This window comes from Capricornis sumatraensis, chromosome 11 (genome assembly GCF_032405125.1).
Source record: "Capricornis sumatraensis isolate serow.1 chromosome 11, serow.2, whole genome shotgun sequence".
In the NCBI taxonomy this organism is placed as follows: Eukaryota; Metazoa; Chordata; class Mammalia; order Artiodactyla; family Bovidae; genus Capricornis; species Capricornis sumatraensis.
Window position 1 is genome coordinate 32,110,018 of NC_091079.1, and position 12,030 is coordinate 32,122,047.

A 12,030-nucleotide genomic window follows, 5' to 3' on the forward strand; every position below is an offset into this window, starting at 1 on the left:
TGAAAAGGGAATGAGGGGGGAAAAAGCGAAAGAAACAAAACACAACTTAAGATTTGGCTCAATTATATATTTGAAGGTATTTTATTTTTTCTAAAAACAATAGAAAAAAATCAACTTTAAAAAGGAAAATGTACTTAAATAAAAAAATTATACTATATAGTAGGTATACCTACTATAAATTTTATTAAAGTTATTTACATTTAATGGCTATATTTACAAAGGAAAATTGGGTGAAATTCAGGAGTTTTTAAAAACAATTCTTAAATACAAATCTGTTAAAGGAAAAAAAAAAATGGTAAGCATAAAAAAAAAAAGTTCTTTTATGCCCAAAGTTCCATTTGAGGCAGTTTATAGTATGGCTAAATCTTTCAGTCTTAAAGATCCAGCCAAGGTTGTGAGGTTGTTCATGCATATGAAAGACGTTCCTATGTAAGGAGTTGACAGAGGAACCTTTTTCCTCACTTTCCCTTAGTAACAAATGAGAATTTCCTGAGGGAGTTCAGTTCCTCCCTCCAATAGGTCAATTTAGGCGCAAGAGTTCCGTATCTGTTCAAGTTTGAGTTTCAACTGTTCTCGCCTCTTCCGCAACACGTCTTTCTCTGAAATGAGCTTTTGCTCCTCTGCTTGGACCGACAGGATGTATGCTGTGGCTTTTTTAAGGATAACTACTTTGGGGGCTTTTTCATTGTTCTCCAACTCTGGGATCTGGTCACGAAGAGCAAAAAAGCTGCGTTTCAGCTCGTTTCTCCTCTGGCGCTCCAAAACGTTGTGTGTCCGCCTCTTGTCATTCTCCTCCGTGTCCGAAGACCTCGGGCTGGCACATTTGCGGTTGTTGCTGATCTGTTTCAGGACCCTGCCACTGTCCAACTTAGCCCTCTTGGCGGCGGGATAGTCCTTCCTAGTGGAGGGGGGCGCTGCGTAATTGTGCTGATGGGTAGACACGTGGCATCTCTTTAGGACCAACGGGCTGTGAGGAGGTTTGCTGTGGCTGCCGGCAGAGGGTGACCCCGATTCTGACCTTTTGGCAGGGGGCTGCCTCTTTTCCACAGAAACAACATCAATTTCTTCCTCATCCTCTTGTTCTTCCTCTTTAAGAAAGAAAGGAAAAAATCACCCAGTTAACAACGGTTTCCTTAAAGCAATCAAAGACTAGATGAAATTAATACTATGCCAACACGAGGGATTATTAGGTAAGAGAGGACCCGGAGGACTTCCCTGCCAGTCCAGTGGTTAAGACTCCATGCTTCCAACACAGGGGGCAAGTTTTGATCCCTGATTGGGGAACTAAGAATCCCACATGCCATTGGGTGAGGCTAAAAAAAAAAAAAAAAGGACCCTGGCACAAAGTTATTCCCAGACAGGTAGCCAATGATCTCTGCTTTTCTTCTCAAGAAGGCAGAGTCTCAGGGAGGAAAATGACAGCTGGGTTTATGGCACAGACAAGAAAATTACAATTTACCAGGATACAGCATTGATGCCAATTCTTACCTAAGACTTAATGAGGCCCTGGACACACCCAGACAAAGCACATTCCCAAGCACCTCCTATTTGCAAGGGACTTTACCAAGAACCCTTCAGGTGTTGCAAATGATAGCTGCAAATCTTTGGTATAACTTTAGCAACTCCCTATCTTACTGGAAGTGCAAAAAGAAAAAACAAACAAACAAAAAAACAAGTCTTGCAGCTTTGCCAGAAGTCCTAGAAGGTGGGGGAAGGAAAAAACGAAGTCCAATTTTGTAAAGGATTGGCTTTTAGTGTTCAAAAGAGGTGCAAAGATCCCAACTCAGTCCATACACTTTTAAGGCACTTTCACTAGCTCCCGGAGCTCAGGGGGAGGCTGCCCGGTCTCTGTACACTGCCCTTCCTCATTTTTGTTGATCTGTAGTCCATTAAATCCCAACAACTCAGAAGGGAGGAGGGAGGTAATTCATTCACTCTCGGAGATCAATCCTCTCTTAACTCCACAACGACGACTCGCCCCGCCCCCTTCCAGGGCAATTAAAATGCTTAAGATGGGTAAGAGGGAGCGGATTGAGTTGCTAGATAAGCTGGAAGATTTAAAAACCCAAAAGAAATTCCTAAGGGGAGGGAAGGGAAAGGAGAGGACTGGCCACTAGGGCGATCTTAGGGGAAGGAGTGGGAAGAACACTAAAGCTCAGTGTTTCAGGGATGGTGAGCTCCCAAACTCTTCCAGACCTGACATTTCTTTTTCAAATATAAGGAGAAAAAGGCAGTGGGGGGCAGTGGGGGACAACTGAAGTATGGCCCCTTGAGTTGGCAGCCAATGAGAATAGGAAAGAGCCAGCCGACCCCTCTGACGCGCCTGGAGGGTCCCAGCTTACCAGAGTCGCTGCTGGTCGTGGGTGGGGTCTCCTCGTGGAGCGCCAGGGGCTCGGGACTGGCCCGCGGGGAGGACTCAGCAGAGGAGAGCAGAGAGTCAGAGGAGGGGGAGAAGGCGGTGGAGTCCGGGGAGGCGCAGGGCTTGGGCAAGCTGCTGTCGTTGAGCGGGTAGGGGAAGACCACCGAGGGGTCGATGCATTCGGAGGCGGCGGCGCTCAGGTCCTGCAGGTACAAGCTGGAGGTGGAGCAGCTGCCGTGCCCGCGGGCGGGGCTCGGGCTGCCGCCGTCTTTGCGCGCAGCCTGGTAAGAGGCCAGCTTCTCCGAGACGAGCTTGGCGGCGGCCGAGAAGCCGCTCCACATACAGTCCTGGATGATGATGTTTTTGATGAGGGTCTCATCGTCGGGGTCGCAGATGAAGCTCTGGTTCACCATGTCGCCTCCCAGCAGCTCGGTCACCATCTCCAACTGGTCCGCGGAGGAAAAGCTGCCGCCGCCGCCGTCGTCGTCTCCCCTGGGCGAGAAGGAGGCGACCGCGACGTACGACGGCGAGCAGAGCCCGGAGCGGCGGCTAGGGGACAGGGGCGGGGTGGGCAGCAGCTCGAATTTCTTCCAGATGTCCTCGCTGGGCGCCGGCGGCTGCAGTTCGCTCTGCTGCTGCTGGTGGTAGAAGTTCTCCTCCTCGTCGCAGTAGAAATAAGGCTGCACCGAATCGTAGTCGAGGTCATAGTTTCTGTTGGCGAAGCTGACGTTGAGGGGCATCGCGGCAGCCTGCCGGAGGGGGCACACAAAGACGGGGCAAGTCTTGAGTTAAAGGGGTCTTGGATGGTGCCGAAACCCCCACGCAGCGCGCTCTGCGCGCCACAATCCAGAACCACTCCCCTTCCAGCGCGATCCCCAAATGAGGCTGATGGGAGGTGGGGAACGGACAAAAAAGGCACCCTTTTAGCCCGCTCTGAGTGACCCTCTACTATCTCAGACACACACTTGGCGAACCAGCTCCGCAACGCCGCGGGGCTTTTCTGCTCCCCTCCGGGGAGCCTGGAGCGCGAAGCCCGGGAGTCTGCCCCGCGACCGCCCAGCAATCGAAATCAGCTTTGGCCTCCGTCACAGGCCCGGGTAGGCGGCGGCGGCGGTGGGGAATAGGATCTGCCAAACGCCGGGGCGCAAAGTTTTGCGCCACCTGAAGGAGGCGGCGAGAGACGCCGCGGCTGGAGCGGTTGCGCTCGGCCCCCTCCCGCTCCCGGGCCCCTAGCGCCGCGCCCGTTCCCACTCGCGCGCCCTCGTCTCGCTGTTTCCCCTGCCGGCGCCGCCGCCCCTCCCAGCCTCCCTTCTCCGCCTCCCGCATCCCTACCCCCAGCTCAACCCCCTTCTTTCCTTTGCGGGCTTTCCTTCTCTCTCCGGCTGGGGTGGCGAGCTCAGCTTCGAGCCTTTAGCCCTTCTCCAACCCCCACCCCCCACCCCCGACCCTCATAAATAAAAGGAGAGTGTTAAATAATAACAGAGACGTCTCCCTTCAACACTCAATACGGCGACGTAACTGCGCCAGAGACCCTGCTACGATTCGCGCCCGGAGCCGGGCGTCTTCTCCCTCACCCGCCGAGGGTAGCAGCTGTTCTCGAAAAGCCCGGTGCCTCGCTCCTGGCCGTCCTCAGCATCTCAGGGGGCGCAGGGACACCCGCGCGGGGACCCCGGAGGCGGCCGGGGAGCCAAGGCTAGGTGCAGAGATTTTGCCCTCATTCCCCACCCCCCCACCACCACCGCCGAGTCAATAATTCCAGGAGACTCGGACACATCTTTGCCCCAGCTTCCTTTTCCCCGTCCCCGCGCCTTCCCAACACCGAATCCTAACCTCTCGGTAGACCAAAATCTTTAATTTTACTATCCTTTAAAAAAAAAGTCAAAGGCCAACTTCTAAAAGGAGCCGGGAGCGTTGGAGACGCCGAGGGGATCGGCGGGCGGGACGCGCCGCAGTGTCTGTCTCCGGCTGTCAGAAATGCAGTAAGCCGAAATTTAAATGCCCTTTTCCAGACAGGGAAAAGTCAGCGGCTGCGGAGCTCTTTTCGCTCAGACATGCAATGTGTAATTCTTACTCCAAGGAGTTCAGGATGTAAAGGGTTTTCTGTCAACCCCGAAGCATACCCTTCTCCCCGACAAAAGGCAAAAAAGCAATTAATGCAATAAAGCATGAGTGTCCACCCGGCCGGGGTCAGCGTCCATCTAAGGCGAGCAAAAACCTCTAAAGGCTACTTTCAGAAAACGCACCCCCGGTTTCCCTCTGCCTTCCTCTCTCTTCCCATCTTGACAAGTCACTGTACCCCGACCCAGTTCTGGTTCCTCTCCACTCCACCCCGACCAGCCACTACTACTCTGAGAAAAGTGTCAATAGCGCAGGAATGGGAGAAAAGACGCTCGATTCGGGCGTTCTGCTCATCGCGGCGTTAAGGCGGTAGCAAAAATAAATGAAAAAGGCCAATAGGTCCGGGTGCTCACCCGTATTTCCACTATCCGAAGGAAATCTAGCGTCCAAAAAGCGGCGAGGAGCGCCTTTCAGAGGCGCGGGTCGTGGGCTGCGGCGGGGGAAAGTGTCTCCCCAAAAAGGCAGAAGAGCTTCTCAGCGTCCGGGGAGTCTTGGTGTCGCTCGGGTGTTGTAAGTTCCAGTGGGCAAAGTTTCGCGGATGCGGCGCGGGTGGCGGACCGCTAGCAGGGGTCCGCGGGGAGGGTGGGGTGGGGGCCGGCCGGGCTGGAGGCGCAGAAGCCCCCCTTTGACTCCGGATCTCCCTTCCCCGGGCGCCCGGAGCGCGACTCCGCTCGCTAGGCTGGCTCGGCTCTTCCACCCTGGAGGGCCCTCCCGCTCGCTCCCTCTGCCTCTCGCTGGAATTACTACAGCGAGTCAGATAAAGCCCAGAAAAAACTGGCTTTTATACGAGAAGGTACGGCCCCTCCTCTGTTCTTTTTCCCGCCAAGCCTCAGAGTAGCCCTGCCCTTCCAGGCAGTGGTGGAGCCAGGCGGCGGCCACGGCGAACCAGCCGCAGCGGTAGCCGCGAGATGCGCGGCCCGGGGGTCCTCCGCAGCGGAGACCCTCGCCTATAAAGGGCTGGTGGGCGGGGACTCACCAGAGAGGATCTTTTCTCTGTCTCCCCCGCCCTCTGCTTTGGGAACCCGGGAGGGGCGCTGGTGGGGAGGGAGGGCGGGAGGGGAGGAGATTCAGCTCTTTGAGCCTGGCACTCCAGTGCGCCGAGCTCTCGGATGTAAACACGGTCAGAGCGCCGCATGAATTAACTGCGCGCGCCTACCATTTTCTTTTGCTCCCGCTCAAACCGTCTCTCTGCTGCTTGGTTCCTGTGGAGCAGCGCTGTGTTGGACAAACCGTATACTTGTCCTGTGTTCTTAAATCATCTGGGGCAGAACCGCTGATCCCTCGATGCTGAGAATACACCGTGTACCCCCGGCTGCGCCATGCACGTCCCGGGTGGACAGGCGCCTCCCTAAGGCCGGGGAAGGGGCAGCCTTTGGAAAATAACTCCTACGAAGAGAGGAGGAAAGAAGGGGTATTGATGGGCGTGCGCTCTGAGTGTGTGTGTGCTGGGGGGTTGTTAAGTGTCGATGGGATACATGATCAGAGGTATGGGGAAGAAAAATGGTGCCTGGAATTACTAAAATAATTCAGCAACGCGCTGCCACGTATACTTGGAGAGCGCGGTATGAATAAACACCCATTGCATTTGTTGGGGGTGTTATGCATTCTGGGTGTGCGCAGCTTTCTCGACTGTGCACCTTCCACCCACAATGAATCCCCCGATTGCTGCCAAAGTCGCAGAGGACCCCCACTCCTGGCTCTGCCCGCGCAGACCTACACGGATCTCCGTGGGAGCCAGCGTTCCTCCTGCCCCTCCCCCCACCCAGTACGCGCTAATCCCTGAGATCTTTCTGCGGGTTCCGGAGCTGGAATAAGGGAGGAGCGCGCCTGCGGGTGCGCGCCGCGGGGGACCACCCCCGTCCCTCTAAACCCCCATCCCACCCCCGCGCCTCTCTCTCGGAGTTCCCAATTCCGCAGCCAGGTTTCAGAAGAGAGACGAATCCTCTTTGCGCCCCGTGGCGCCGGTTTGCACCACTCTGGGGCCCCCAGGTTTGGGGAAAAATCGAAGGCGCTAGACGGGAGGATACAGCCCGGGGGAGGGGGGCGCGAGCCGCGGGACCAGACTCTCCAGAATAGGGAAGGGGGCAAGCCGGCGGATCCTGCCTGGGGAGTCTGCAGAGTCCCCGGTGAGGAAAACCGTTAACTCTTTCCTGCTCGGACAAACCGAACGTTGACTTCCTTTCTGAGTCTGCTTTTCTCTTTATCATTGGGCTCGAAATCACACACACACACACACACACACACACACACACACACACACACACACACACAATGCATCGATTCTCATCTAAGGAGAGGAGCCAAGTATTACTTCCGTTTCTGGGGGGGGGGGTGTGCTGGCAGTGTCTTGAGCCAATTAAAAATTGGCCGAATTTCAGGCATTGATTTCCTAGTTCACTGACTCTTAAATTTTTTTCTGAATACCATAGTGAACTGTGTATGTATAATAGAATCCACGTACATGTGTATACTTTTCATGTTCACGTCAACCTAGAATTTTGCCCAACACGGCACATGATTTGTTCACTCCCTCAATGAATCTATATTTAATATATAATACATATCCCCTCGGGATTTACTATTTTGCATTATACAGAGGCGATCTATCCCAGCCCCAGTCCCTCATCCAAGGGCGTTATAACTTTTCCACGCCCCTTCCCCCTCCTTCCAAAAGTGAAAAAAATTCGGGATGGGGAGGGCTCGCCTATGTCATGCCTGTGTTTGAGATAAATTATTACCCGTTGAGTTTGCTGCTCGGCATTCGATTGTTAAAAGAGTAGTAACTTCCTCCAAATCAGGCACAAGGCACAAGTCGGTTTTAATGACTGCAAATTGCTCCAGCCTCCAGGTCTTTGCCGCAAACGCAAGTGACCAATCCCTAGCCAGGGTTTTGCCGCAAAGCGTCTTTCCCTGCCCCCTCCCAGAGCTGCACCCTCGCCCCAGGTTTCGAAAGTTAAAGTAAGTGTGCCCTCTACTGGCAGCCTAGGTAGCTGCGTCTGGATGCCAGCTGAGGGCGGGCTGGTCGGGTGGGGGCAGGGGCGTCCGGGAGCATCGGGCTGAGGAAGGGGCGGTTCCTTAAAATGAGTTTCCAGCCGCCGTTTTATGATTCCTTCAGGCCAATTGCAGAGAGGTGGAAAGAAGAGGAATCACCGGAGAGAAAAGTGATTCAGAGGCGGCTGTCCAACTGCATAAGAGGTGGTGAAAATTAACCCATAGCTACCTCCGGGCTGGCTTCCTAGGTGGCTAAGTGGTGAAGAATCTGCCTGCCAATGCGGGAGACGCAGGAGACGGAGGTTCGATCCTTGAGTCGCGAAGATCCCCTGAAGGTTTCAATGGCAATCCATTCCAGTATTCTTGCCTGAAGAAATCCCATGGACAGAGGAGCCTGGCAGGTTATCATCCATGGGGTCGCAGAGTCGGACATGACTGAGCAACTGAGCACGCAGGCACTTATAGACAACGAACATCACCCTATAGAGAGCTGATTCCATTTATGGGAAACGGTGAAATAATTAACAAGTATGCACATGAAAAAAATTCCAGCAAAATTCTAAAGCAGCAAAACACGCTTTAGACCACACACCATCGAAACCAATCATCTTCTAGCCACCAAGTTTTAGAGAAAGACGTTAGATTTATTGGGGAAGTGAAGGCAAGGGGAAAGGTGAGGAGTTAATTTTGCTTACTGTTTTATTTAAATAAATAAAAAATTGGTGAAGAGCCAGATGTTTTCATAACGATGAAGGGGCGGGGCATTTGGGATTCCACTGGGAAAAAAGTGTAAAGGATCATTTTAATAAAAAGCTTTCATATCAAAACAACTGAGCGATAAAGGTGGAGGTAAATGTGCAGGAAATTTACATAGCATGCTTAATGAGTGTGAATATTTCAGATAGGTCTCTGTGACCAGAAGGATGCTTGACAGTGTCTGATCACCTAGATAGATCCTCAGGAAACGTGACAGCAGGAACTCCTTCCTGGAAAAGGTCTCTTGAGCTGTTTTCCTAGGAATCTTGCACTTTGGCATCACTCTGTGGAGGCTGAATGACTGCTCTCTACTGTGGCAAGAAAACACACACACACACACACATACACACACAAACTCAAAACCAGTAAATCAAGCAACAACAATAAAAGTAGGTCTAGTTTGATCTCAGATGGTAGTTTCTGAAAGCTGCTAAAGATGACTGTTATACCTGTCTTAAGGTCTGACTACCAAACCATGCCAGCCATGTGTAGGCGATGTGAACCCCAAGGAGAGAAGCTGTTGGTGGGTTCAGGACTCAACCTTCTCTCCCAGGCTAGTAGTATCAACTGTGGTGTTATTTTCAAGTAGCAACCTGGAGTTTTGTGCTTCCAAATAAGGTAGGGGCCATCCCATTTCACAGCTGAGGAAATGGAAGGCCATGTCTCAGCAAGGCTTGTCTTAAGGGACTTCTCTATCTTTCTTTTAGTAATTTTAAAGAGCCATTTGACCTAGAAGGGACATTTGCTGGGTTGAGAAATGGCAAGGGAATTTTAAACTAATAATATCATTCAAGATGACCAAAGAGATGCACGTTACTGTAAAATAAAAGTTATAAACAGAAAAATAACAGAACTTAGAATGAAACGAAAGAGTTTCTGATCCTGATCACCTGGAGACAGCTGATGATGTTTGTCTTTTAAGAAAAGTTTTTAAGGGACAGCCTCGGTCTTTCTACTTCCTTTGGAAAGTCAGTGCAAGGCGTCTATTAAATGAACATTTCTGGTTTGCTGGTCTAAGGACGCTCCCAAGCTGTGTGTCTCCTTCCTTTCTGGGGTGCTGCTGGATTTCTAAGAAGAGACAGGTTGCCCAAACGGCAGCTCTGTTTTCACCCACAGGGTTGGGACTCCAGTCCCAGTATGGGTCCAGTATGATTGCCTCATGGAAGAGAACATTGTGTCACTGCAGGAAACATTTATTTTTTTCCTTCAGGATGGTATAACTGGAAGTCATTCGATCTCTGCATATTCTTACAATAACAGTCATGTGTCAGTTTTATACTTAGGAAAAATGAAGTACAGAAAGAATGAGCAATGTGACCACACTTTCTCCTTTCTTTGCAGGCACAGGATGGTGAGATTCAGAATGCGTGACTTGTATAACGTAACACCAGTTTCCTCCCCTTCTTTGAATATCTCTCCCCCTCCAGCCCACCCTGAGAAACTTTGCTATGGATCTTCCTTAGACAAGAGCCCTGGAAAGAAAATGGACGTGGGTGATCAAAAAGCTAGCTACAACCTGGAGATGAGACAGAAAGCCCCTCAAAGGTGATTGGAATGCTATTTCAAAACCCTTTTAGGGACTTCCCTGGCAGTCCAGTGGTTAGGACTCTGTGTGTTCAATGCAGGGGGCCTGGGTTCAATCCCTGGTTTGGGGAACTAAGATCCCACATGCTGTGTGGCCAAAATCAATAAGTAACTGACTTTAAAAAAGAAAGAAAAACACTTCAAGTCATTGAAGACTGTCAAGGAAAGGGTCGGGGGAGAATGATAAATACATACATAGCTCCAGCAGAAAGATCATTTGGAAAGGACTGTTAGATTAAAACCAAGCTAGCCAGGGAATGTTAAAAGAAGGGAAAGTCTGACGAGCATTTTAATGCCAACCTTGTTCCCAATGAGAGAAGTACAGGAAAGCTCTCCAACAGACAAGCAAATGAAATCTAGCATCATTAATTCATAGGAATGATATAAAAAAAAAGCAGTGAAGAAAAGCTTTGTGCCTTTTTAAAAATGCATGTTTTTGAATGTTGTTTCTCTCCCCCCACTCTTGCTTCTAGCACACTGCATACATTAAAGAAGCTGAGAAAGAAAAAAAATTCAGCAAGTGTTTTTAACATAAAGCTCTAAAGCCTACATTTCCTCTGTCGCGTTGAGTACGTTCAGTTGCCTGTCTTACCCACGGACCTTAGATGCTGGCAGAGGGTCCGAGTTGGACTCGATAAACCCTGGTCTCCTCTCCAGCTTGGCATTCTTCTTTTGCTCCTTAGTCCTTCGCTGTAATCTTGCCTCGCTTTGTAGCTGCTAGAATAGACAAATGGTTCCTTTGTTTAGCCTCTTCAAAGGCTTGGTTTATTGTTCTGTAAGTGCCAAACCCAAGCCAATCTCAGAAGTTTCCACACTTTCGCTCACTTGGCCTGTCTTTGCCATGGTCCTTTTGGGCAACATCTGTCTCCAGGATGGACCCTAGCTGGGTTGGAGGTGAGGAGATGACTGAAATGGAGACTCACTGGGTAGAAACTTCTACTTTTCAATCTTTGACCTTCCTTTGGAAGCCAGGGGGATGGGAGACTATTCTTTGGACAGGCTTGTGGAGATCCCAGACCAAGGCTTTCGGACTTTGTGCAAATATCTCACCCTTGGTTGCTCGTAGTTTTAAATTCTGTTCCTTCTGTGACTACCTTTAAACGGATTTCGTGACAGAAGGGAATTTCTTGAAAGTACCTAGTGCCCTTGGATCACCTTGGCCCTTTCCCATTTTCTTAACTTTGCTGCTGCCAGGGAGACAGATGGCTTTCGAAGATGATTTCTTCTTTGGTAGATCAGTGGTCTTTGACTGAAGGTGATTTTGCCCTCAGGGGATATTTGAATATGATTAGAGACGTTCAGGGGTTGTTACCAAGGAGTGTTCCTACTAGCATACACTGGGTAGAGGTCAGGAATGCTGCTAAATGTCCAACAGTGCCCAGGACAGCCCCCCAACAGAACAGTGTCAGCCCTGATACATCAGAGTGAGAATCCCAGTGTGACTCCTTCTCCTGACATTAACATATCCAGCTGCTTCTTCCATTTCCACCGTTGACTCTTCTTTCTTCTCTACAGGTCGCTCCTAGATTTGGCTTGCAGTGGATTCCAAAAGGTTCTGAGGGTCCCCTTCCAGTTAACCTTGCGCACTGATTCGTTCACTGCTAAATCTGGCAAATCCCATGACATCTCTAAGTCTCACTACTTTTCTCATCTGTAAAGCGGGACTGCTGTCATCGTAGTGTCTTTCTCTCTCTCTCTTTAATTGGAGGATAATTGCTTTGCAATATTGTAGTGGTCTCTGCTGTACATCAATGAGCATTGGTCATAATTGTATATATACTCCCTCCCTCTCTCCTGCTCCCCATTCCACCCTTCTAGATGTCACAGAGGGCCAGGCTGGCCTCCCTGCGCCATACAGCAACTTCCCAGTAGTTATCTGTGTTACACATGATAACGTATGTATGTCAATGCCGCTTTCTCGATTGGCCTAACCTCTCCTTCCCCCGCCGTGTCCACAAGTCAGTTCTCTATGTCTGTGTCTCCATTTCTTCTCTGTAAATAAGTTCATTGGCTATTTTTTTTTTTTAGATTCCATATATATGCATTAGTATATAGTATTTGTTTTTCTCTTTCTGACTTACTTCAGTCTGTAACAAGCTCTCAGTTCATCCACCTTACTACAGTTGACTCACATTCATTCCTTTTAATGGCTAGGTAATATTCCATTGTATATATGCAGCATAACTTCTTTATCCATTCATCTGTTGATGGACATCTAGACT

General features: G+C 50.3%; 1 protein-coding gene across 1 annotated transcript; it reads right to left on the reverse strand.

Annotated features, from left to right (window-relative positions):
• Positions 1-219: 219 nt before the first annotated feature.
• MYC (MYC proto-oncogene, bHLH transcription factor) lies at positions 220-5,207 on the reverse strand. The gene is made up of 3 exons (XM_068983606.1): positions 4,831-5,207; positions 2,343-3,108; positions 220-1,088 (listed from the first exon to the last, which is right to left on the reverse strand). Exons 2-3 carry the CDS (start codon positions 3,097-3,099, stop codon positions 526-528), a joined length of 1,320 nt encoding a protein of 439 aa, XP_068839707.1. The 5' UTR covers positions 3,100-3,108; positions 4,831-5,207; the 3' UTR covers positions 220-525.
• Positions 5,208-12,030: the final 6,823 nt, after the last annotated feature.